Below are 27,805 nucleotides of genomic sequence, written 5' to 3'. Positions count from 1 at the left end.
TCAGCATCCATAAGTATAGTTAATTTTGACTGACATGACAAAGCAACTGATACATGTTCAAAAGCATTTGCAATTTGTTCAGAGGAAGGAGAAATTGCTACTATGATGTGCATAAATGACTAAATGTTGTGGAGGTTGAACTAATAGTTATGAGAATTTTCCTTCTGATCTGAGAAAAGCACCAAAGCGACTGAGAAAAACTGTAATATTATTAGATATATTTAATTATTTGATCTATTTAAAATGTATTTAAAAGTGCATTTATCAAATATATGGCCATAGTTGTAGGCCTGGGTGAACTGGGTGAAATTTGAATTTGCTGTGCAGGTTGGCCTGGAAAGGAGACATCCGTTTCTGATTCACCAAAAACTCAGGAACGTACACTTTATTTTGGAATTGAGTAAACAGCTGCATTCAAAACCTTTGTTTACAAGAAAGATTGTTTGCTGAACTTCTGAAACGATTTTGTATGACTTTAATGCACAAATTTAAGTTTAATTTCACTGGTAACACCCGTGGAAGTAGTAGCCTAAAACAGCAAGTTTGGAAATGGCGTCAACGGGCTCTTTTCCAGAAGGACCAGTAGAGCAAATTCAAATTCGCTTACAGATTCATCTGGGTTCGTTCATCTATCTATCTATCTATCTATCTATCTATCGTCATGTTTCATAGCAGGTGTTCCATCTATGGAAATGTTTTTTTACTTTACTGAGATATATTTATGTGGTGTGAATCAAGTGTGACTTTTTCATTTCATTTTTCATTTTCATTCTGTAACTCTTTTATTTTGTGTGAGTAAACTCTCTCTCTCTCTCTCTCTCTCTCTCTCTGTCTCTCTCTCTCTCTCTCTCTCTCTCACACACACACACACACACACACACACACACACACACACACACACACACACACACACATGCACACACACACTGTGTATAAATATCAGATGAAAAGCCATCAGTTTTCAGATGAAAAGCGATCAGGTCTCAGGAAAACCTCTGTCATGTTAACATGAATTACACCGTCAGATAAAAAAGGCTCAGGAAAATCTGTCAGATAAAACTGCATCAGGCAGCCTCAGCCTCAGACGAAAACCTGTCAGAGTCAGATATCAGACATCAGATGGAAAGGCATTAGGTCTCAGAAAAACCTCTGTCAGAAAAAGCGGTGTCAGGTGAAACACACACACACAGTTTGTATTTTCAGCACTTTTATGCATCTCCCTTTCTACCTTTCAGTCACCAATGAAGACTTCTAAATGTATACAGTGCATTTGGTTTATGTCATTATGTTTTATTGTCATAAGAAAGGTTTCCACTGTTTCCACTGTTCCACTTTGGTTCTGAACTACAGCACTGGTAATGTGTGGCTGCACTGTAGTACATTACATGGAATCATTAAAGCTTGCTCCATATTTCTGGAATTTAATTATTACTGTAATGGTCTCACCACTTTTGTTTCCTTTAGTAAATTCACAGGACATTGTCATATGGCATATTTAAGTGTTTAAGTGGTTCTTATGAGTTTGTATATTATGGTATTGAAATGTGCTTATTTTCATTAGGCTACTGATTGATATTGCATTGACATTATTGTTTATTATTGCTATTTTCCTTAATGTAGTCTAACCAACATTTTAAAACTGTTCACTGTTCATTTTTAATTATTGTATTTTTGTAATTATTGTTTTTATTTGTAAGTTGCTTTGGACAAAAGCAGAATCTGCTAAATCATATAACCATAACCATTTCTTGAATTTAACATGTGATACAAACAAATAAAGAGGAATTGTCTCACCATTTTGTTTCCTTTAGTAAATTTACAGGGCAAATGTTCATATGGCATAGTGTTTGAAGACATTACAAGATTATTAAGATTATGTACACATTAGAACCAAATTAGTACTGACCACTTTGGAGTCACTTTGGAGACTGTCCTGAAAGCAAGGACTATGGTTGTCTCTGTCACAGAGTGCATTTCTTCCACTATTTTCATATGAGAGAGGAATGGAGTGTTCCTCAGTCAGCGTAAATGGATATCTACTTGAGGTGTTTTGCATGATGATTCCAGTTAAAGAAATTATTAACCCTTAAAGGTGTACCATCACACCAGTGTGACGGGAATGTTGGAAAATTACCGTTCTAAAGAATATCTGGGTTTAATACAGCAATTGGGTTCTATGGAACTATTTATTTGTTTCTTATTGGCCAAGATACGTTCCATGATTTATGGATATCCCTGGACATTTCAACTCAGACTTTGCACAGGTAATAATAAATCACTCCGTGATACAATGCGAAGATTCCAATAACTGTTAAGTTCTCATAATTTAAAAAAGCGAGTAGCCTTGGCAATTGGAGAAAAAAATGGAGATCGATTTCCCTTAAATAACTTTTGAGTTAATATATGAAATGTCGGATGACGAGGAGGAACAGACAGTCAAGCGGGAGGCGAGTGCATCTTCATCCAGGTGCGTCAGCGCAGACAAATTGTGTTGGATGTTAAATGTGTGCAAGTGTTTTAATTATAGGCCTACTGTAACATTACACACATAATAGGCTACTACTTTTCTCAGGTGGTAAACATCCATACTAATATAATAATGACAACTAGATGGGGACAATGTGCAGCTATTTTCTATGAAACAAAAATGTTTCCATTTAGTTCAGATCACAGTCAGAGTGCATTTATTCCACTACTTTAACATGAGCTTAGTTGAGAGAAAGGCTGAGAGCAAGGTTCTATAAACTTGTTCCTCAGTGTCACACTGAAAATCTTCAGGTGTTTTTGCATTACAACTCAAGTAGATACAAAAGATCAATAGTCCACCATTACCACCCACCACTGGACACATTTAACCGGATACATGACCTTAAACCAAATTACGCTCATTCAAAACATTATTTGCACAGTCAGTATTAGTATTTCTTTATTTTTAATTGATTCTTTATTTTTAAATGATTTTACCTTGTTCATTTTATGTTTTCTCTTTTTTATTATGATCGATACATTTTCATATATTCTTTTACAATTGCCCTTATGCTTATATGTTTGCTTTTGTTTATGTAAAGCACATTGAATGACCTGTGTATGAAATATATAAGTAAATTTGACTTGAATTGACTAGTAGGCTTGTTTAAATATTATTGAGGTTTGGTAACTGTGGGTAACTTAACCTCTGACTCAAGCATCCTACATATTAATAAGAGAGAAAATAACACAAAACACTTAACATTTTTTTAAACAGTTTTTTAATAGTCATTTTTTTAATAGTCATTCGGTATTCCAGCAGTTACTTTATATGCAAGGGATTGTTTGTACATGGTCTTTTATACAGCAACAATATGTTCAATCGGTTTCATCCCAGTCTTCAAACGTGCCCTGGCTCCAATTCCAATGCACTTAACATCAAAGAGGAAAAAAAGCCAAACTCCACCTCTCCCTTTTCTTCAGTTACAAAGGGCAAAAGATAATCCATAGTTACTGTCATGTCCATAATAACTTTTAAAATAAGAACACCAGAAATGAGGTGACGCTTAGTGCAATACCTGTTAACTAAATTCACAGTACAAAAAAGTATGAGAGCATGAGAACAGCTTATATGAGAAGTCATAACTCAATTCATTATTATGTAACAAATAATTAAAAAAAGACAAAACACAAATAAAAAGGATGGAGTATGTTTACCCATACAGCAAACATGGCTTAGATGTAAACAAATCATGAAAAAGTGTCAAACTAAACAGCACACGCTTACAGTAGTGGTTGAGCTATGGATGTAGCCGTACAGCAGGTGTGTATGTTATGTACTGTACGTGCACACACAGACACACACACACACACACACACGCACACAAACACACACACACACAGACACACTTAAACAAACATACATCAACATTGTGGTAAACAGGTCAATCAAAGACCTAACAAGGGCTGACCAGACAACTGACAACAGGTTCTCAGACAGCACCAAAGCCAATGCATTGAAAGCGACTTCCAGACCTTTCCATGACAGAGTCTGGTATCTGGAAAAGCTGGGGCTTCATCGCAAATACAGCATGTAAAGTAGGAACTCACTGGTGGCTCAAGAAAATACTGACAAAGTTTACATTTTGGGAAATTGATCCTCAGACATCTTACATGGTACAGAGCTTCCAGAGTATAGCGAATACTCACAAGGGGGTCCATTAGAAAATAATGCTAAATTGAACTGTTTGCCATTTGAAACAAAAAAACAAAAGTGAAGGAGATTCTCTGTCAAGATAAGGAAGGTCTATGGTCACATTACACTGGCTGAGTATACTGGCAGAACAAAACTGTTGACAAGTCCGATCATTTACTTCATTCATTTCATTTCTTTCTGTCCTAAATACCTCAACAGTCATCACCTTAGCCCCCCACCCCTCCCCACAGACACAAACCCCTACACCTTTGTGGCAAAGGCAGAAACCAAGAAGGTTTGGACGTTGCGTCACAGAGTCTTGCTCATTTCACAATAAAAGCACAACACCCGGCCCTTTCTTCTGCTTTAAATACTGGTACGTCTTTTCAAGTTTGACAAGGAAAAAGTGTCCTTCTTGGCAGAAGAGCTCACTCTCCATGTGCCAATGACAACATAAGGGAGTTATATAAAGCAACAGCATGAGTTATTAAGGAACAGCTAAAAAAAAAAGAAAAGAAAAAAAAAAAGCAGAAACTAAATGTGTGAGAAAGATAAGACTCTAGGCCATCTGAGTAGAACGTAGCCTACCGGTCAAGAATCTTGAGCCACGTGGTAGCGAACAGCAGTCTTTCACCAAAGCCCATGGTGAGGTGCAGCCTCAAAATTGCTGTTGAGTTGTTAGGACTTATAAAACGGCGAAGACCCCCAGGGGTACATTCCAATTTTACGTATGTACAAAATGTTTGGAAAGTTACCCCTGTCCCCCACCCCCGTTTACCTCTAAAAACGGACTAGTTCTGTAGCAATATTGGCTAGCGCTAGCTAACTGTGGACATTTAGGCCCAGTTGGCCCGCAGTGGCAACCCGTCGGAGAGGCCGACTGAGATCGGGCGTCTGGGATCTACAGCAGCATGAGGGCTTCGCTCACACTACAACAGGAGTCTCCATGGTAGCGCTGTCGCGATGGCAACCGTGTACCTGACATCTATTCTTTCTCAGCTACCCCCCCCCCCCCCCCCCACACACACACACACCATCACATACAACAAACCCAAACAAAAAATAATAACTCATCAGAACAATAGTAAACAAAAACAACAACAAAAAAAACCTCTGTTACAAGATAATCCTGGATGCTTGTTTTGTTACTTTTTTTTTTTTTTTTGCAGGTTCAGATATGAGAACCTATACTATCCTCCTCTCACTCCTCATATCTCCCTCTCTCTCTCTCTGCCGTGCATTTCTCTCTCTTTCTTCTATCAGTCTCTCAGGCTCTCCTCCTCCGTGATGCCCTGAGCACGGAGTTCCTCCAGAACGTTATCCAGGTGGCCTGGGTCCGGGAAGCCGTGGCCCGTCAGGTTGGAGCCGAACTCAGTCTTGTGGTGGACCTCGTTCCAGATGACTGTGTCCGACTCGCCCGTGGTGCTGGACGTGCCCACAGAGAAGATGAGGCGACGGTCCCAGGCTACCAGCAGCAAGCGCAGGACCTGAGTGTGTGTATGTGTGTGTGTGTGTGTGTGTGTGTGTGTGTGTGTGTGTGTGTGTGTGTGCACGAGAGAGAGAGAAAAAAAAAGAGAAAGAGACTGAGTGAGACTGAGTGTTGTATACTACAGGCCATGAAACAATAAAAAATAACTCAATGTGTGTTTGTGCATGTGTCTTTGTGTGTGTGTGTGTGTGTGTTTGTGCATGTTTGTGCATATGTGTGTGTGTTAAAGTGTGTACACTTACAATGCGTCCTTTCTCGGTGTCTGGGAGGTAACAGTGGCGGGGGAAACCGCGGGCAGTGTAGGGCTTGCCGGGATTGGGATGCTCAGGGCCCTACGGAGAGAGACAGACAGAGACAGAGAGAAAGAGAGAGAATGAGAAAGAATGATGGACAGAGACAGACAGACAGAGAGAGATCGAGAGAAAGAATGATGGAGAGACAGACAGACAGAAAGAGAGAGAAAGAATGATGGAGAGAGACAGACAGACAGTAAGAGAGAAAGAATGATTGAAAGAGAGAAAGGTTGTTTAGCTCACTGACTTTGTATAAAATATTCACTTATCGTTAAGACCTCAAAACTTTAACCTTTAAAGAATGTGTGCCTCATTCTACTTACCATACCAATACCATTTTTTATAATTAGCATTATTATTATAGAACACCAGAGTTCAGCTGTACAATGTAAACTGAATCACTTGATCTATTAATTGATTGAAGTCAACTGACTAAATTGATCACACTGTTAGCACATGACAAAGTATCTAAGGGTCAAGTCTCACCTGTATGCCTGGTGGAATGTTGTAGATGATGCGGATGGTCTTGCAGTCGGGGTGGCCAGGCAACGAGTGGGGGATGACGTGGTACTCCATCTTGCCGGGTGGCTGGTTGCCGGTCTTCACCCCGTAGATGGTCTTGCAGGTGGGGCACTGGAGGCTGCCGTCTTTGTTGCCGTTGTTGTACATGGCCACCAGGCACTGCAGGTGGTACTGGTGCCCGCACTGGGCCAAACGACCCACTGACTCCACCCGTGACACGCCACCTACGCCCGGGCCCTTGTAGCCCGAGGGGCCCGAGAGAGCCTCCATGCAGATAGTGCAGTCCTGAGAGAGAGAGAGAGAGAGAGAGGGAGAGAGATAGAGATAGATAGATAGATAGATAGAGAGAGAGAGAGATAGATAGATAGATAGAGAGAGAGAGAGGGAGAGAGATAGAGATAGATAGATAGATAGATAGAGAGAGAAAGATAGAGCGAGAGAGAGAGAGAGAGAGGGAGAGAGATAGAGATAGATAGATAGATAGATAGATAGATAGATAGATAGAGAGAGAGAGAGAGAGAGAGAGAGAAAGATAGAGCGAGAGAGAGAGGGGGGAGAGGTAGTAAGAGTGAGAAGAAGGTGGAGGCGGAGAGAGAGACAAAGGGAATAATCATGTCAAGTTAGTCAGACCAACAGATAGGTATAAAAGGGTTAGAGTTAAGAAATGAAAATAGATAAAGAAAGAAATACAAAATGAATGAAGGAAAATGAAAGTTGAAAAATGAAAGATGCAAAGTAAGCAAGTGAAAGCAGCCTACCTCCTCGGGGGGGTTGCGCACCTTCTGCAGGTATCTTTTCACCACTTCCTCAGGAGTTCTTCCTATGTGCGACAAAGTCAGAGGAAATTAGAATTGGATTTGTGTGTACGTGTGTATGTGTGTGTGTGTGTGTGTGTATGTATGTGTGTGTGTGTGTGTGTGTGTGTGTGTGTGTGTGTATGTTTGTGACTGTGTGCTGTTGTATATGAATGTGTGTGTTTCAAATGTGAGTATTATACACTGTATGCGTGAGCGTGTGTGTGTGTTTGTGTGTATGCAACTCACCTTTGCGTGCCTGCTTTTTGGTGGTCTTGCGGCAGCAGTGACCCAGGCCCGGCACAGGCTTGATGTCGCTCTTGCTGACGGGAGGGGGGTGCAGGACCAGCTTGGGCGGCCGGGTGAGGCAAACGGGCAGACCAGCGGCACTCATCAGAATGCCTGTTATACCTGCAACGACCACCAGGGGGAACAGGTGAGCCATGCAACCAGTGCCAGAGATATCCAGACAGACCTGGATAATTCTGAATATTCACACAGTCTCCACATACACATGGTGTCACTGTTGTGCTACTAATTGCTCACTGGGTTAACTAACAAATCACATTTTTGATGTTTTTACAAGGTTTCATCTTAATTGTAATATAATGATTATGTTTTGTAATGAGATTGCTTTTCTCTTGTCTGAGACAGTTGTGGAGACATTTGAACATCCACATGACCTCCACATACATGTAGTTACACCGCTGTGCTACTAACTATTAACTGAATTAACTAACAAACCACTACATTTATTGTAATAAGATTGCTTTGTTAAGGCTGAGAAATCTAAACAATTATGGACACATCTGAACATGTCACTATTGTGCTACAAACAGATAAGCAGCTTCAGTGGATCAACTGCTCCTCTGAGAGACACAGGTTCTGACCAATGCTCATCCGACTTTATAACTCCTCTCTATGCTGCACTAATGTGACTTATTATTACTATTATTTTTTTACTTATATATGTGTGTATATGTGCGATATATGTTTATATTATTAATTGCTGCTGTAACACCATAATTTCCCTTTGGGGAGGAATAAAGTATCTATCTATCTATCTATCTATCTATCTATCTATCAATCTATCTATCTATGGATACACTTTGGGAACAATAAAGTTCTTATCTTATCAGATCTTAACCGAACTAACTAACTTTTTTAACTTTATTGTTTGACATAATTCAAAAATGTCTTCTTCATCTTTATTGTAAAAATATAATTAATTGTGTGAGATTTCTTTGCATGGCTTGTCCTTAGGCAAAATAAATTAAAAACAAGAATAATAGTAATTGGTGACTGATGTAAAAGAGTGGTCCAGATATTTTTTTAACTAGAACAAACAAATAAATTGTAATATAATAAATAATAAATATGATGATGATGACAACGATGATGATGATGATGATGTTGATGATGATTATGGCGATGATAAATGCTTACCTGCCAGAGCTGGATGCACAGGGCTTGATCCATTTAAGTTCTTCACTGGAACAGTGGGAACCCTAGCACAAACAAAATTCAGAGCAATTTAACACTCCTTAATACGCTGCACACACCTCAAATCATCAAACAAAAATGATTGTGCAATAAACATACAAAAATAGTTACAGGCTTACACATACGGGCACGGCTGTCATTATTGGACACACCACCTTCTTCAGGCATGTAAGTGCGCATTCACACACACACACAAACAAAAGACGCATGCTGAACATTGCTGCAGAGCAACATTCCATGAGAATCTCCTTTAATAACTCATCAAAATACACACTCGATGCATGGCATTCTCGTCACACCTAATAGGTTCTGTAACCAATCGACACTTCCACTTTCGACAGCATGAATAGGCATCAACTGTTAGCTGCAAGCAGTCCAACGTCAATAACCAAATTAACTTGATCCTCCTGCGCAACCCCCCACACACAAAGAAAGAAATCCAAGTCATCACGGCAACATAACCTCCCATGCCAAAGTGGCACCTAAGGAAGTGTCGCAAATAACCCCGGTGACACCATCTGTCATCAGACAGGCCTTCTGGCCACACATGATGAACTGGGCTGGGACTGTGTTCTTCGCACGAACTGTAGTGCTGCAGGTGGACTGTGGGCACGTGTTGACACTCCTCAGATCAGTTCTAGAATTAATAGTAGAATCAGTCCTATTTACTTTGTGTTCTAGAATTATTTGTAAAATCAATAATTAATATTTATTTGTGTTCTAGAATTGGTGGCATAATCAGTCATTGATATTTTTGTTTGTGTCCACTCTATGGTAAGAGGGAAAGACACTGCCTCCTTTTTGTTTAATAAGGCATTACTGGGAAAGTTACCTTTTTGCCTAACTTCTCTTCTGAAAGTTAAATCAATTTGCCACAATACCCATTCACAGGGATTTATATCTTTTGACACTCCTCAAATAAAATCTGAGTTTGGTAAATTAGCTTTTAATTTTGTTTTTTTTGCTTCTTATAAAATGAACAGATTTCAAGAGTTATTAAAATTAGACTGGTTTGTGTCACTAGACCAATTCAATGGTATGATTGAGGAAATGGCTGTTGTACAATGTCTGTCTATGGCTGTCAAACATTTTATATTATTATTATTATTATTATTATTATTTGCATTTTGTACTCATAATCATATACTTTATTTATTGTTCTTGTTTTGTCTTTTTGATTATTGTTGTTGCATGTGTATAGTGCACACCCATGTTTAATGTACACCACAGAGGCTGCTACATGCTGCCATTCCATGCTGGATCCTCTAGGTTGTGCTCTCAACCTTTGGAATAACACACAGCAGGTGATCTATGCAATGTAATAATACTGTAATTATAGACATTGCATTGCTTTGTTACCTTAAGGGGAACTTCCTCTATCTGTGTTTGTCTGTGTGTGTGTGTGTGTGTGTGTGTGTGTGTGTGTGTGTGTGTGTGTGTGTGTGTGTGTGTGTGTGTGTGTGTGTGTGTGTGTGTGTGTGTGTGTCTTTCTTTTGTTTCTAATAGATAATTTGCCAGTGACGATGACAAGATAAAGTGTGGCACGCGGTACCCTACAATTAGACCTGTTGCCAAGTAGACAAAAACATCCCATTACACCAGTTTCAATAAAGAGCGCTAACACATAGGTATGCAATTATATAGGTTATTTCGCTTCTCAAGCTTCCTTGTACCTCCCCTTTTAAAATAATTACCTCATAATTGACCCTCATAAATTCCTTTTTAGCATACTGGCATAGAACTGCTTTTACAACACACTGTTAGTTCTGAATGAACCCACACCTTATAATGACAAAATGCCAGATTCTAAAGGGTACTTACGGAGCGAACTTGATAATCGTCATTTCTCCGTTGCAGAGCACACACAAACTTATTTCCCAAAATGTCACTGACCGAAGCCCTGCTCGTGTTTTCTCCCTCCGTTCCCTCCGTTACTATATCACTCCCTCTCTGCTCTCTGTGTCTCTTACTCGCTTTATCTGCGCGTGGGGTGACAAATGTGTATTGTCTCTGTCTGCTTGGCGCTCTCTTATAGTGCTAAGCCGGCGGTTTCCATCTGGAAGCTAATGCTGACCACGTCACATCAGAGGACCAAGGGGGGGCAGGATCTGGGATTACCGCTAGCCTGGACGTCACGGCAACACAGCGCCATAAGGCACCGTCACACAGGCACAGAAAGGAGGGGTGTGTGTGTGTGTGTGTGTGTAACAACCCCCCTTCACACACACACACACACAATGTAAAAGTACATGTCAAGCACCAACACATGTTAACACACTCACACATGCACTCTCTCTCTCTCTCGCTCTCTCTCTCTCTCTCTCACACACACACACACACACACACACACACACACACACACACACACACACACACACACACACACACACACCACAGCTGGGAATGCTCACGTTTCTCTCCCTCCAAAGCTGGTTAGGAAGAAGGGGGCGAGAGGGGGAGTACCCGGGGAAGCATACAGGTGGTGTGGGTTGTTGCTATGGTCACATGATAGTTTGAGGTCATAAACTCATTCATCCTCTCCCAACTTATGTTGGCATCTTTGAAAGCCACAAAATCCTGACCCACTGACTAACTGGTCAAACGTTTAGGCTCACTTAGGACTTTGTTCATGACTGTGTCTTACCGTCTTCTTACCTCCTTACCCTGTCTTATGCTTGTATAATATGAATTGCTACAATTCCAATTTATTTGCCTATATTAACCCACACCCACAACATAAATATCTTCATGTCAAACAAAAAAAAAAACCCTAAAACTTTTTTACCAATGTAAATGCTGCCCAAAAGAAAACATACTTTTCAAACAATAAACTACACCCCATCATTCATCCTTTTTTTGTAGTCGTCCTTTCCTCAGGTTACAGTGTGCCAGTATCAGTTCGTTAACCATCCTATCCAAAAATTAAACACTAAGATCACACCAGAAGAGGTGGTGTGTGTGTTCTGTATGTGTCTGTATGTGTCTGTGTGTGTGTGTGTGTGTGTGTGTGTGTGTGTGTGTGTGTGTGTGTGTGTGTAGGCCACTGTGTTGTCTGAATCTGAAGTTAATGTGTAAGGCGTTCGTCATCATGGACACAGTGACTGGAAGGGGACACTGGGAGAGCATATGAATCAGATCGGGCTGGGTGGAAGAACGGAGAGGACAGGACAGGAGAAAAGAGCAGAGGTGATGAGATGAGAGGAGAAAAGCAGAGGAGAGGAGAGAAGAGGAGAAATGAGAAAGGAGGAAAGGAGAAGAGAAGAGAGGAGAGGAGAGGAGGAGAAAGGAGAGGAGAAAAGGAGAGGAGAAAGTCAAGGATGCTAAGAGGGCAAATTGGAAAGGTGGTCGGTCACGTTTCAGCTCAGTTAAGCTGGTGGTATTAACTCTGAAACCCATATGGCTCTATGGACGTACACACAGAGGCACACTCACACACACACACACATACCCATAATTACACAGACTGACAGACACAAGGACACACAGATACATGAACATGGCAAACACACATATGCCAGACATAAGACAAACAAACAAGCACCTGCCCGCACACACACAAACAAACAAACAAACAAACAAACAAACATGTGCCCCCCACACACACACACACACACACATATATACATATACACACACACACACACAAACAAGCGCCCACACAGAGAGAGAGAGAGAGAGAGAGAGAGAGAGAGAGAGAGAGGGTAGTGAAGAGTGAGAGAAGAGAGAACAGGTGTGTTGGTGGATAAATCCTATTGACGTCCAGGCACCAATACCCACTAACTCAGCTGTTCACCTTGGCAAGGGGCATTTGGGAGAGAATTTTGCTGCCATGTTAGCATTTCTATAGGAGTCAATGCATGATGAATTCAATGATTTGCAACACAGAGTAGCAGAAACATTTCTGTACCTAAAGTCCTGTTACCTGACAAACACAATCTCAGGGGTGGGTAGAGTACTGAAAATCTATACTCAAGTAAAAGTACAATTACTCCCTTCAAAAATTACTTGAGTAAAAGTAAATATTACCATCTGAGAAATCTACTCAAGTAAAAGTAAAAAAGTACTTTGTTAATAAATTACTCAAGTAACAAGTATTTTGTTTGTTTTTTGTTCATATTTTTTGATGGCCCTTTAAAAGTAGGCCTATCCTTTATGCCTATTTGATTTTCTCCTTCTATGTAGGCAAATCATATAGGCAAACATATTGTAACAGCCCATTTCAAATATATTTTATTTAATATACTTTAATATTATCTGACACACTTGTGTAGGCCATAGCCAGAGTAAGCATTAAGTGGCTACGGGATGAAAAGCAGTCACTTCAAATCCATTGCCAGCGGATTCTTCTGCTTTGAATCTACTTTGTAGCCTCAATGTTGCAATGTTGCCTCATGACTGATGAGGCAACATTGCAACATTGAGGCTACATAAACGAATGCTAGGTTTTTACTAACTTGTGTGCTCAATTTCTGAGGCATTTACTTTGCTTGTACATGAATTTGTAGGCCTACTTTCCTTGTCCAACGTGATTGTTGAACGATGCTGGCCAGAAATTAATATAGGCGAAAGTTTCTGTGTCATGTCATACCTCTCATCCCGTTGCTACGCTGTCTAAACTTGTACTTGTAACGAAAGGCAATTGAAAATGTAGCGAGGGAAAGAGTAGATTACTGGCTCAAAAATGTACTTGAGTAAAAGTAGAAGTACCGTTTTGAAAAAGGAATATGGAAAGTTGCCGTTCCACGAAAAAAGTACTTTTTTACTCATGTGCGTATGTACTTGTAGAACGTTACTACCCACCCCTGCACAATCTTCTCATAACGTTAGCCATCTGAAAATTGCTCATTACAAACGCCTTTACACAATAATGTGGATGATGTTATGTTCCAAATTCTCTGACAACTCAACACTCAACAAGTCACACACAAAGACACTGCCAATGGGAATAGACTATAACTATAACTACATTTTTCCTACCACAACAAGGCCAAGGCAATTTACTGTACATTCATTCATTTTGGTTTAACCTCAGTCTTTTCTGTGTCAGTATGTCCAAAACAATTTTTCACGTCTGACACAACACCCACATTAAACCACATAAGGAAATGAAATTATCAAAATGATTAGGTTTACAAGGGCCTTGTGCTAAACTGAAAATAGAATGTCACAACCATACATGGATTTCTATGCAACGTCATGAAAAGCACCATAGAACAGCATAGAGCAGTGCTCTCTATGAAAAGAATAAAATTAGTTTTTGTGCAGAAAACTGCACCAATTCGAAATCACGATGGTTAGAGAATGTGTTCAATATCCGGAATAACGGAATGCTTCTCTTTGCCAAAAATGAGAAAATACAATGTTATATTAATAATGCAAATGAACGGCAAACTCTGAAATATAATCTGAAATGAGATGTTATTATCATTGAGACAACAGGGGTATACAAAAAAATTCAGATTGTAGCTTACAGCAGCCGACTATTAGGTTACGTTTATAACGTTGTGGACGGCCACCAAGCGTCTTCTGCCCCACGGCTGCGCGCGCATCTAGTATTCTATTACTTTGTGGCCTCAAAGGAAAAAAAAACTGTGAGCACTGTGTAAAAAAGTGCATAGGGAAAAATCATACACAAACTTAGGAATGCAACAGCTAAAATCTCATCACAATGATATTGGTGTTTCACACCTCATGCCACTCACTCCTCCTTGCTTGACATTTGAGTAGGATAGTCACGATAGCTACGGTGGAAGATATTTATGGCTCTTACAATGAAGGAGAGATCAGTAGAGATTAACCCACAGAGGGAGAGAGAGAGAGACAGAGAGAGGGAGAGATAGAAAGAGAGAAGGAGTTAGAGGGAAACAGAAGGATAGATGAGAGGATGAGGGAAAAGTCCTGCTTTGTGACGTCAGACATTTATATTACACAGCAGGCTACACCGTCTGGTGATAAACTCTCACCTGACTAGCAAACATACAAACAAACAACACCAACATATGCCAGAGAGCCTCACTGGCTCACTCTCTCTCTCTCTCTCTCGCTCTCTCTCTCGCACACACACACACACACACACACACAAATCATACAAAAAACACTCACACACAAACACTCACTGTCTTCCACACACACAAACAAAATGCTAGCCATTCACTTCCACATAGGAAGTGACAGCCTCAACACTATAAAATAGCTTACAACACTTGATACACAACTCTCTCTCTCGCTCTCTCATACACACACACACAACGGAAGTTTCAGCTAAAACCATCAGGTAGCAAAAAAATATTGTCTATAATTATATTAAGTAAAATGGCGCTACTGCTGCTCCAATAATGTCCCTATGGATATACAGTACATGAAGGCTACACAGAGGAGTTGGGATCACCCTCTGCTGGCCAATGTGAGTAATACATGTGGCAAAATCACCTGTTGGCTATCAACCACAGATAAGTGGGCCCTAGCAACTCATATGTGACATCTTGTCAAAACCGAATATATTTTGTCAGACCCACACAACAAAACAAGAGTACACCACTGTGTAGGCATTTTAGACTGTCTCCGTCTCTGGCTTGCTGAGACGCATTACAAATGCAATCAAACTCAGAAATTCTCTCTCTCTTTCTCGCTCTCTCTGCCTCTCTCTCTTTCTCTCTCTCTCGTCCTTTCTGCCAGCCACCATCTTTTCTCGGCATTGTTTTGCAAATATGTGTGAAGACTGGGCCGGGTGACAAAGGTTGCTGTGGATACGTGGCCAGTGTTCACACAAACACGGGGTTCGGCAGTGACCCCCTGGAACGAACTGAGCATGGGAACTGGGGAAGGAGTGTGTGTGGGAGGGAGTCGGGGTGGAGGATAGGGAGAGGGTAAAGGAGTGGGAGAGAAAGAGATAGAGAAAAAGGGACTGGAAGGGGGGAGAGAGGGAGGAAGGGGGGAGAGAGGGAGAAAGAGGGGGGTCTCGTCATGGGATAAGTGGTGTGAGCGAGGGATTTGGCAGAATGAGAGTGACCCTCTGGTTCTTTCAGGCCCTCACATCTCTTGTCTGACACCACTTCCTCTCTGTCCTCAATGAATCCTTCTCTTTTCATTTTTCTGTAATTACTCATTCTCGATCTCTCGCTGTCTGTCTCTCTCTCTCTCTCTGCCTGTCTGTCTGTCTCTCTCCTCTCTCTCTCTCTCTCTCTCTCTCTCTCTCTCTCTCTATGGCTATCACTGAGAGCCTCTGTCTCATCAGTAGGCAACACTCTCTTGTGCAAATTCCACAGAAGCCACTTCACTGAAGACAAACCCCTTCCTACTCCAGAAAAAAAACAGGTCTGTTCAATTCCCCAGCCTTCCCAACACACAGAACTGGCAGACAAATCCTTGTAAAATATCTGCCACAAGCAACACAATACCAAAACCAGAATTCATTCCTACTGGCTAGTTAATTCTTAATGCCAGTAAAAGACCGCCATCTTCCTTTCAAAGAGTAGACAGACAAACTCTTCTGCCAATTCTTTTACTTCAGTGCCTCTGCAGCACTGATACAAAGTCAGTCGTGGATTTAATGTGATAAATGCCCTCAATGCATTTCTGCATAGCATAAAGGGTTAAGGTAAACACGTGACTGACCACTTTCAAACCTCAAACCATTTTTGTCTTTTGTCCTTTCAAACCAAGCCAGTCAACCTGGACAATTCACAGGGTTATGGCATTCACTTTGACATTGACACTGGTCAGTTCCATATGTGAAGGATGGTCAGACAACACGGGGGGTTAAATCCCTTTTAGCCATGAAATCAAGCTTTGATATTAGGGGTGTAAAGATACACATTTTCGTACCGAACCATTTAGGTACAGGGCGTTAAGGTTCAGTAATCAACAGTAGGCTTTTTTGTGTTTGGACCATGTTTCAAATTCGAGTTCCCACACAAACATATAAAGTGGTGGACCATATATCAATCTAGTCAATTAACATCAAAAAACTTACACCTTTTCAAAATACTATTCCCGTTGCGCATAAGCAGTATTGTCAGTGAATTTTAGGCTATTAAAGGTTGTATCAGCGATTTTAGGCCCAAAAAAGGCCCAAACATAAATGATCACATTCATCTAATCTTTCCTAACGATCCACTAGCTGTCTGCCCCTTAAGCAGGCCGTCAAAAAACGCGTCTCTGTAGGCAGCCTAGGCTCCGAGATCTGTACAGAAAAACAATTGCTACCAACAAGGGTTGGCAACCCACTCAAAGGCAAAATAAAGTGTTTCAACCAATAACCGGCGAGATGCGCGCTTAGGAGAGTTTTAATTGCACGGGAGTGAGGGGGAGGGAGTAGCAAGCTAGCTCTCTGTTTTGTTTGAACATCAACAGAAGTGACGTATCCCCACTATCGCTGATACAACCTTTAAGCTAAGCTACTGACCAAGACTAAGAATGTTCTAAATGTTACTTAAGAGAAGGGAAGTGATTTAAGGAAGCAGATAACACAGAGGGCCAGATGTACGTACATTTGCGAACGTAGCGTTATCAGCGTCATGGACACACCGCAGATTGCGAACGCTGTCAGACCCACGTTTCCGTCGTATTTATCAATCGTTCAATCCTTAGTGTAAACTGCGCCTTTCTCTGCCTTTCTCCGCCCATAAACGAAATTTACGAACGTCCACAACTGAATGGCAGCGCCTACATACAATCGCAGTAGAATGAAGTTAACTGATGACAACATTAAAAAGAATCAAACGTTTAGCGATCGTGAAATAATACCATACATGATAACATGTAAACAAGCAGGCAGATAATGAAGATCAGTAGTTCTACTCAAACTACTTGTGCACGTACTGTAGGCTATGGAAGATTGGTCAAATCTAGCAAGTAAGAAAGTTTAAGTGAATGACGTGAAAGTGAAAGTAAGACATTCGAAAGGCCAACGAAAGTTGAGGTTGCTTTTGGTAGTAGGCTACAAATACTTTCACCACAAAAACTGGTGCTCTAAATAGCAATTCTGTTGTCTTTAAAGGTTCTCTTATTGGCGCATTGAACTGCAATTTGGATTAACACCTGCTTTTACAAAGTGGAAGTATTTAGGCTTAGAATAGGCGATGCTTTCAGGAGCGGAGGAGGAGGAGGGCAGGACGGAGGAGGAGGAGGGCAGGACGGAGGAGGAGGAGGGCAGGACGGAGGAGGAGGAGGGCAGGACGGAGGAGGAGGAGGGCAGGACGGAGGAGGAGGAGGGCAGGACGGAGGAGGAGGAGGGCAGGACGGAGGAGGAGGAGGGCAGGACGGAGGAGGAGGAGGGCAGGACGGAGGAGGAGGAGGGCAGGACGGAGGAGGAGGAGGGCAGGACGGAGGAGGAGGAGGGCAGGACGGAGGAGGAGGAGGGCAGGACGGAGGAGGAGGAGGGCAGGACGGAGGAGGAGGAGGGCAGGACGGAGGAGGAGGAGGGCAGGACGGAGGAGGAGGAGGGCAGGACGGAGGAGGAGGAGGGCAGGACGGAGGAGGAGGAGGGCAGGACGGAGGAGGAGGAGGGCAGGACGGAGGAGGAGGAGGGCAGGACGGAGGAGGAGGAGGGCAGGACGGAGGAGGAGGAGGGCAGGACGGAGGAGGAGGAGGGCAGGACGGAGGAGGAGGAGGGCAGGACGGAGGAGGAGGAGGGCAGGACGGAGGAGGAGGAGGGCAGGACGGAGGAGGAGGAGGGCAGGACGGAGGAGGAGGAGGGCAGGACGGAGGAGGAGGAGGGCAGGACGGAGGAGGAGGAGGGCAGGACGGAGGAGGAGGAGGGCAGGACGGAGGAGGAGGAGGGCAGGACGGAGGAGGAGGAGGGCAGGACGGAGGAGGAGGAGGGCAGGACGGAGGAGGAGGAGGGCAGGACGGAGGAGGAGGAGGGCAGGACGGAGGAGGAGGAGGGCAGGACGGAGGAGGAGGAGGGCAGGACGGAGGAGGAGGAGGGCAGGACGGAGGAGGAGGAGGGCAGGACGGAGGAGGAGGAGGGCAGGACGGAGGAGGAGGAGGGCAGGACGAGAGGAGGAGGGCAGGACGGAGGAGGAGGAGGGCAGGAGGACGAGGAGGAGGGCAGGACGGAGGAGGAGGAGGGCAGGACGGAGGAGGAGGAGGGCAGGACGGAGGAGGAGGAGGGCAGGACGGAGGAGGAGGAGGGCAGGACGGAGGAGGAGGAGGGCAGGACGGAGGAGGAGGAGGGCAGGACGGAGGAGGAGGAGGGCAGGACGGAGGAGGAGGAGGGCAGGACGGAGGAGGAGGAGGGCAGGACGGAGGAGGAGGAGGGCAGGACGGAGGAGGAGGAGGGCAGGACGGAGGAGGAGGAGGGCAGGACGGAGGAGGAGGAGGGCAGGACGGAGGAGGAGGAGGGCAGGACGGAGGAGGAGGAGGGCAGGACGGAGGAGGAGGAGGGCAGGACGGAGGAGGAGGAGGGCAGGACGGAGGAGGAGGAGGGCAGGACGGAGGAGGAGGAGGGCAGGACGGAGGAGGAGGAGGGCAGGACGGAGGAGGAGGAGGGCAGGACGGAGGAGGAGGAGGGCAGGACGGAGGAGGAGGAGGGCAGGACGGAGGAGGAGGAGGGCAGGACGGAGGAGGAGGAGGGCAGGACGGAGGAGGGAGGACGAGGAGGAGGAGGGCAGGACGGAGGAGGAGGAGGGCACGGAGGAGAGAGAGAGTCCAGCGGTGGCCGCTCCCAGCAGGGAGAGGGAGTGTACGAAGCCGCCGTTGCTGCTGTTCGTGCCGCCGCTACCGCTGCCACCTCCACCGCCACCACCCATGCCAAACCCCATGCCCAGCACACCGCCACCCCCACCAGACACCAGCATGGAGTTCCGATGGGGCGCCAGGACCCGGGAGAGGGACGGGGGGTGTGGGAGGGTGAGCGAGTAGGAGTACCCCCTCTGTGGGGGTCCCGATTTGGGGCTGGGCGGCTTAGTCTGCATGGGCGGGGGCAAGGGTGGAGGGGGCTTCCGTCCCAACGTGTGTGCCCCTCCACCCACCCCGCCGAAGCCCGCGCCCGTCTTCACGCCCAGGACCAGCATGCACTGCTGGCACGAGCAGGGCTGCCCCAGCGAGGTGATGGCCGAGGCTGGGAGAGCGCCGCTCGGGTAGGCGCTGCCGTTGCCCCTGGTGACTATCCCGGACACCCCCACGCCCAGCAAACCGCCCCCAGCACCCCCAAACCTCCCGCCAGCAACCCCCATGCCTCCTTCCCCTCCACTGCCCCCCATCCCACCACCTCCACCACCCCCACCACCTCCACCCCCCGGGGCGCCCATGCCACTTGCCCACGCCCTGGGCAGGGGTCCCGTGACGAGCGGGTAGGCCAGGTCCGAGCGTCTCTGGATGCGCCGGCGCCGCTGCGTCTGCCGGTTGAACTGGGTCATTGTCTGCAGGTCGATCAGGTAGCAGAAGCCCAGTGGCGACAGGTCCAGCCAGGGCTGGTTGCGGTCCCGCGCCGCCTGGATGGCGATGCTCACCTCCGTGTCGTACGCCGTCCACGAGCCCGAGTCGTTCTCCCACTCCCACAGCCAGCCGTGGCCCGGCGCCGACGTCGGGTCATAGAAGCTGCGGCGCACCGGACGCAGGGTGCCTGCACCATGAGGAGGAAGAGGAGAAGGAGAGGAGTGGACATTTAGAACCCTTATAATAAACCGTATATTTAGAACCCTTATAATGAACCGTATATTTAGAATCCTTATAATGAACCATAGGACATCAATATATTACAACTCCTTGCAATTAATAATAGACCTTTGTCTATATTCCAATGGTAGGAAAAAGTCAGATATTGTCTTTGTCTACACTAAATAGGCTACACTACAGTTGAAAAGAGAGGAAGGGGAAGGAGAGACATTCAGAAACCCTTTAGAACCATCTGGACTAAAGAAACCAAAATATTAACACTACTACTTAGCAATACTAGCAATTGATAATATACATTTTACTTACACAGAACTGGTATGAGAAAAAAATCTAAAAATTGTAAACAAAAAAAAAAATCAGAATTCAGGAAATTCAACAAGATACACCACTGCTCTACAGAGAGGAGCAGGAGAAGGTGTAATGTCTAGAACCCTTTTTAATGAACATCATATGGATCAATGACACCAAAATAGTATCACTATAAGCAGGGTGAGGATATGAAATGAGGGAGGGAAGGGGGAGGGAGAAGCATCTAGAAATCCTTTAATGAATCATTGTAGACACCAAAATATTGCAACTATTAGCAAATGATAATACACCTTTGTCTACACCAGTGGTAGGTGACAAGTCAGACATTGTGTGTGCTCAGCTCCTCATTCTGTCAGGAGAGTGAGTGGGGAAGAGAATGTATGTATTAAAGGAACTGTAAGTGGGTATTTTTGGGAATGCTTAACAGCTGGCAATTGTCTGCTAAACTCTGATATCTGTGACTGTGTTTCAACGTAATTGATCAAAGTGCAGGGCTCTACACTAACATTTTTTTTCAAGAGCACTTGTGCGCCCAAGTTAAAAAATTTAAGAGCACAGACAAAAATTTGGGCGCACAGTCAGTTCTGTACTTAACTTACAAATAATCTAACATTATACTGCAGCTAACAGTTACACATGCCAGTGCACCAATTGCGAATATTAAGAATGACTGACAACATTTAGGCTACAGGAAACAGGATTTTAAAGATCAGTGCCTACTTTATTTTCAGTCTGTTCTATTTTCCTACATTTTGTTAATATAAAATAATATAATACATTGCCATATTTGCATTTAGCCTGTACATCAAGTATCCTGCCAAATGTAGGCTAATTTATTTATTTGTGAATCCATCTATAGCGAATCCAAATATGCCCATGGTGACCTATCTGACTGCATACTGCCTAATACTACTACTAAAACAGTCCATTTCCTCTTCCACAAAACCTAACATAGGCTAATCAAGGATATATGTTTTATATTTTTAGTTTTTATTTGAAATATCTGCATTGATGGGGGCAGTAGGCAAACGTTAGGCCTACTTTCGTCTTGCACTTAAGCTTGTATTCGTGTAAACAAACAAGCATCGGAAGCCTGGAGTTGTCAGTAGCGTTCTACCTTGAATAAAATGGGAGTATTACGGGAGGCTACTTTTGTGCCGGTTCGCTACAGCTATATTTTGCATATTGCAGCCAATACGTCAACTGGGCTAAAAGGCATGTTAGGTTACCTTTCCTTCTCTCACTGCATTCTCAGAATCTCATCCTATTCCTCCTATATCCAATGAATTCGGTGGATAGAAGAACTAATTTCTTCAATCTTTGCATCTTGGCTGGCTAGTCTAACTTTCCGCTTTTTCCCGCGCCAGCTCTTGGATTTGATAGAAGCGACTACTAGCGAGTCACAACGCTTAAACTGCTAACGCTTGATGGGAGGTGTAGTTTTTATGCTGCATTCGCGACGTGATTCTATGGTTTGCACCAGTAATGTTTCTTGATGTTGCAGTGTATTTTGTAGACAAACACTGACATGGTTAGAAGTCATTCGCACCAGTGCGCCTAAATATTTTTTTGCACTCGCACGGCATCATTAAATTGGCGCACTGTAGAGCCCTGAAGTGTATAAAGAAATATTCCAAAGGGACTGCCAATTATGTCTTTAAAAATGGATGTCTCCACCATTCCAAATGAGTAAGAGGGTTTGACTGCACACATTGATGAGTTTTTAGCAGGTGCAGGTATTTTAAAAGTCTAGATAAAAAGAAGAAGAGCATAGCATAACACTGCTTTTATCTAGCAGCACAGCAATTATTTTATCATTACCAAACTGATGTTCCAGAAAGTTAAAATACAAGAAAGCAGCGCTGTGAACTGTCTTCTTCTTTTGGTCCACAAAAATCAAAAACTCACTGATTCCACCTTTACACAATAATTATGGGATGTCCTAACATCATTTTAATTTATTTCTGTGAGTGTGAGAATGTGTGTGTGAAAGTTCCTTTCATGGAAGGAAACAAATTGATGTTTTGTAGATAAGTTTGTTGTTTTTAGATACAGCGGGCGTTCTAGCAAGGAGGCTAAACAACATAGGTGCTAGTATATTTTGCTAGCACGTCTCATAAGGTGATAGGGAGTGATGATTACTCCCTGATAGGGACTGTATCTGCTGACTATCATAAGACCATTTTGAGGGAAGTTACAATCTCATATGGCTACTTAATCACAACAAACAGTTTCAAATGGTTGATATGGGTTAATAGGAGAACATAAGGAAGAGTTTTTTGTTCCAAAATGACATAATAATGATCACATACAGTTATATTGTATTGGGGTATACAACCCGAATTACAAAAAAGTTGATGTAAAATGGAAATAGATCCTATGGTTAGACCAATCAAAATTTGCAATTCTTTTTGGAAATCATGGACTACTCTGGGCTAAAGAGGAGAAGGACTGCTCAACTATCCAACGTATCCAACTTGTTATAGTTCTCAGTTCAAAACCTAGCATCCATGACGTGTGGAGGTGCATTAGTGCCTACGGTATGGGAATTTTACACATCTGGCAAGGCACAATCAATTATGAATGATGTACACAGGTTTTGAGCAACATATAATGTTATCGATCCAGACAGTGTCTTTTCAGAGAAAGAATATTTCAGGAAACCAATGCCAAAATTAATTCTGCACATATTTAAACAGTATTTCTCAATAAAGGAAGGGCTAAAATGGCAGCTAAAATCCTATATCGGGCAAGAATGGGACCACATTTCATTCTCAAAACTCTAGCAACTGGTCTCCTAAGTTCCTTAACATTTACAGAATGTTGTTAAATGAAGAGGTGAAGCAACATGCCCCTGTCCCAGCTTTCTTTAGATGTGTTGCTGGCATTAAATTCAAAATGAACATATTTTTTCACAGCAGTTTTTTCCTTCAGCAGTTGATATGTTGTCTTTGGACTATTATCAGGCCATCCTTAAAAATATTTTTGTTTGCAGTAACAGCCAAAAAGAAAATAAAAATGGGTCGGTAGGTAGGTCAATATTTTTTTTTTCAAGATTCAAAGTAAAAAAAAAAAGTTCAATTTTGGTCATGTTGATTACCTAGGAATGAATTTACACAAATGTGCATATCGTGACGTAACTGACTGGGTCTTCAACCCGTGCCTTCAGGCGCACCATTGCAAACCTCATTCTGATGCAGGTTATATAGACCAGCCTTTCTCAAACTTCTTTGACCTGAGGCCCGGTCATGGCAGACTTTTGGGTCATAGGGCTCATCTACATGTACCCAGAAAGAAGGCTACAATAGCTCTTGGCCACGTTATATTGAAATTTGACTATACAATAGGCCTACTCAATGCTATACAGTGTATTATACAGTCTCTGCTCTGTTTCTAAGGAAGTTCCAAAAAACAACGTCGTTCTATTAAGTTTCGTTAAATAAATAAATAGCCTTCCAACAGGTTGAAGCGGAGCTTTGATACCAACGTTATCGATTAGTTTCAGTTTCTCTCGCGCAGACGCGCATTGAATGAATGCTCATACCACCACTTAATTGTAGGGCTCCATGTTTAATGACATCGATAGCAGAAACGTTTGTTTTCTTTTTTCGTCGATCCGCGGTTTCTTGATCAACTGCGCAGCAAATTATCAGATGAAGCACCGGGCCTAATTTCACTCCACGACTCAGCAGTCTCCATGTTGCGGACCCATATTTTGAGAAATGCTGAATAGACCACAACCAATTTCAATACTCCGACACGGTCACCGCTAGACTAGGGGGAGAAGGAATGAGAAAAGATCTGGCCACAGTTCTTCCAGAACTTCGTAACAGCGTTATCAGTTTGTGTGAATGAAACGAAGTGACATGCGTAAAACCAATGGTGTAGAGATGACGCCACAGGTTTTTTTTTTTAGTGAGCCACGTTTGCATGTAGGCAATTTATATTCACAATACTTGGGCCTACTAAAATAACTATTATTTTATTGCATTTGTATTGGTTGTTTAGAGTAAAAAAAACAATCGGTCGGTATTAACGCAAGTTTACAACCGGCAAGTCGGTCGGACTAAAAGGGGAAAAAAAATATTTGGGTCGGTTCTAAATTGACAGGGTCGGTCGGGTTACGGCAAACGAAAATATTTTTAAGGATGGCCTCAATTAAATATAGGGTTGACATGATTTGTAAATCACAGCATTCTTTTTTATTCACATTTTACAAAGCATCCCAACTTTTTTCGGAATTGGGGTTCTAAAACAATACTGTAATCTAATCACTAGGGGTGTGGCTGTATCATTTTTTTTAAGGTTTGTTCTTTTTATATCCTCTTTTCCATTTTCTTCCATTAGACCTAACTTTGCCCTGTTTTACAGAGCTGATCCAGTTGAAAACATCCTTTGTATTGTTATGTGAGGCCAGCAGAATATGGGAGTTTCTGTGGAGCATCACAGTAAGATGCACTGCAACCTTCAAAATGCGCGCGCACACACACACACACACACACACACACACACACACAGAGGGAGAGATGACCCAAATTACATGCAGCACTACAAACAAGGTTCCTTTGAGCAAGACAGCCTTTCAGAATTGAAAGGAATAGGTGGACTACATTTTCACACTCAAGCATCCCTAGTGCACCATAGGCATGTTCATACCTTCCCACCCCTGGCCTTGGGACACAGGTGGAGGGGTATTTGACCCCCTGCCCCCCGACGAAAAGAAGAAATATGAAAAACATAAAATCACAACAACCAGATCATGGCCTCCTAGTTGCAAAATCAAATATATCCCCCTTCCCAACACACACACAAACAAACAACCTGTTGCTATTACAATGTCCTTAATGTAAGTTCATTCAAGTACAAGAATAAGGATCAAAGGCTAAACCCAAGGATCAACCCTTGCATGATAATCTCATCATCAACATATTGGGTCCAAATGATGTAATAGGCTACCAGCCCTGGAGCCCAAAACATCATTCAAACAGGCCTGGGGTGGCCTGCATTGCCTCTGTGTGTCCTGCCAGGAGTATGCATACTGAGACCAAACATAATGTGAGCCCAGATTTCACATGATTACTATGTCAACCAATCTGACAACCCATGAAATTCAAGACAAAGGTTATTTATTCATTCATTCCATCACACACACACACCCTCTCAGAAGCGCCCCCCACCCAATTTCTCCATACAGACACCCCTCCCTTCATTTCGCCCTATATTCCCATACATTCCCTAGTCAGTCTCCCTTCATATACGGAATCAAGTACAATAGCTTTTGTCTGCGTGCAGGGTGGGATATGCAATTGCTTTACCCCAAAAACCATGCTAGCATACAATCCCTTGTGTCTGCCGTTTCCTCTACGGCGTCGATCTTTTACAATAGTGTGAAGCATGAAAACAACGCCAAATAAGCTCTCTCTCACATGCACAGAGATGGTTATTAGCAGGCCTGCTATGTTGTGTGCAAGCTAGTTGTTGTGACAAGGGGACCTGGCAGCGTCTCAGGGGAGGGGTTGTGAATATGATCAAACTGGTTGCGGGTTTTGTGGAACGGTAATGTCACATTCTCGTCAACTGTCAGTTTAAAGCAACAATTGTCTGTTATTGTCACTCTAGGCCTAAACCACATCGACATCAATTCAATAACGCTAACAGGTCGTTTGTCTGTCGTGCATCCTTACCTGTGTCTTGCCGAAACTGGTGCATGGATTGCAAGTCGATGATGTAGGGCGACAGCCTCGAGTCAACCTGGCCTAGTACCACACTGCTTCCCCGTGGGTCGCTGCGGATCACCGCTTCGATGTGATGAGAGACGGCCGGGCTGTAGGGTCGCCAGCGCCCGTGTTCGTTTAGCCATTCCCATACGACCACAGCCGATGCTAGCAACATCATACACCTGAGAGACAGAGAGAGAGAGTGAGGGTGAGAGTGTGTGTGTGGTTGTGTGTGTGTGTAGGGAGGCTAATGTTAATCTACGGTAGGCTAGTGATGCTCGATCGATCCAGATGATTGCATAGAGCCGGTTGCTCGTAACAACTAAGCCTATTTCATATGCAGTAACAGCGGCGCTTGCTAGACAGATCCCTACAGTGGGTTCCATGTCTAAGAAGAGTGGGGGAACGGGAAGCAAGGGAAGAAGACATAAACTTGTATGCTGATTAAGGATGCACCGTAACAATAAGGTTGTCAACATCATCACCTCATCTAGTAGTGCAGATAGCAATGAGCTGAGTTACATTTTTTCCCATATGATTATGCGTGACAGCTAAATTATGGCCATGCACAATGTAGTCCAGGCTTCTCAACCCATTTAAGTTAATTCGACAAAACGAAAATGTGGTCACAAATTCTTATTGCGTCTGCCAAACGCAAAATGGAGACACGTTCACGCGAATGCAATCTGCACCACTAGTTAAACTAACGTTAGTAGCTAGCCAGCTAATCAAACGTGCCAAGTGGCCTAAACCACGGACAGCATCTGCAGATAGCACCCGATAATGATCCATTCTGCACCGATGTGACTGAATGATGATGCCGTGAAAGGGATTGCAATCCACGAAACGTCTATAAAGGCCGTTCACTTTGCAGTCACACGTTTAGATGGCTATAACAGAACACAACAGCTATGCTATGTATCATTTGCCATTTTAAAAGCATATTTACCAGTGGCGGATTCCCGATGTCAAGGCCGCCTTCTAACGGAAAATACTTATAGATGCCGACAAGAATCCATCTTCAAATAAACATTCTGTCTGTCTCGCGCTGCTGCAGTCGAGACTCTTGAGGAATACACCTCTTTGGCAGACCTTCCCCGCGACAAAGGTATAGGAATTATTCAGTTCTATCTTCAGGTTTCGTGGGTAATGCATTACATCCCACAGGCATAATTCGAGCCATATTTGTAATATTTTCAGTAGCAAGCCACAGTGATTGCTCGTGTGTGGGCACACCACGCCTTGAGTACATGGAAACGACCCAATCACTGTTAAGCATCTGACTTCTGTGGCTATCAGCTCCGCCCATGTTCATCATGGTTCTTCATACAAGACTTTTGTTAGGCTATGCTTAGCTACTGGTTGTAACAGTTTTTCAAGCTATTTCGTTATGGATT

General features: G+C 43.4%; 1 protein-coding gene across 1 annotated transcript; it reads right to left on the bottom strand.

The window, feature by feature from the left end:
- Positions 1-5,198: 5,198 nt before the first annotated feature.
- On the bottom strand, positions 5,199-27,702 carry dtx4a (deltex 4, E3 ubiquitin ligase a). The gene is made up of 10 exons (XM_048236051.1): positions 27,358-27,702; positions 26,376-26,590; positions 19,359-20,329; positions 10,585-10,688; positions 8,707-8,768; positions 7,510-7,671; positions 7,225-7,286; positions 6,431-6,751; positions 5,894-5,983; positions 5,199-5,649 (listed from the first exon to the last, which is right to left on the bottom strand). The coding sequence occupies exons 2-10, from the start codon at positions 26,584-26,586 to the stop codon at positions 5,422-5,424; spliced, it is 2,211 nt and encodes a 736-aa protein (XP_048092008.1). The 5' UTR covers positions 26,587-26,590; positions 27,358-27,702; the 3' UTR covers positions 5,199-5,421.
- Positions 27,703-27,805: the final 103 nt, after the last annotated feature.

Source organism: Alosa alosa, chromosome 24, assembly GCF_017589495.1.
Source record: "Alosa alosa isolate M-15738 ecotype Scorff River chromosome 24, AALO_Geno_1.1, whole genome shotgun sequence".
Classification (NCBI taxonomy): domain Eukaryota; kingdom Metazoa; phylum Chordata; class Actinopteri; order Clupeiformes; family Clupeidae; genus Alosa; species Alosa alosa.
Note: the sequence above shows the minus strand (reverse complement) of the source record. Positions and strands in the feature narration are given on the sequence as shown.

Bases quoted from the DNA above. Each gene is read 5' to 3' on its own strand.
- dtx4a (XM_048236051.1), bottom strand. From the start codon at position 26,586: ATGATGTTGCTAGCATCGGCTGTGGTCGTATGGGAATGGCTAAACGAA. The intron at 7,672-8,706 runs GTAAGCATTTAT...TGGTCGTTGCAG, and splicing joins TGTGCATCCAGCTCTGGCAG to GTATAACAGGCATTCTGATG. The intron at 7,287-7,509 runs GTGAGTTGCATA...TGTCGCACATAG, and splicing joins CAAAAAGCAGGCACGCAAAG to GAAGAACTCCTGAGGAAGTG.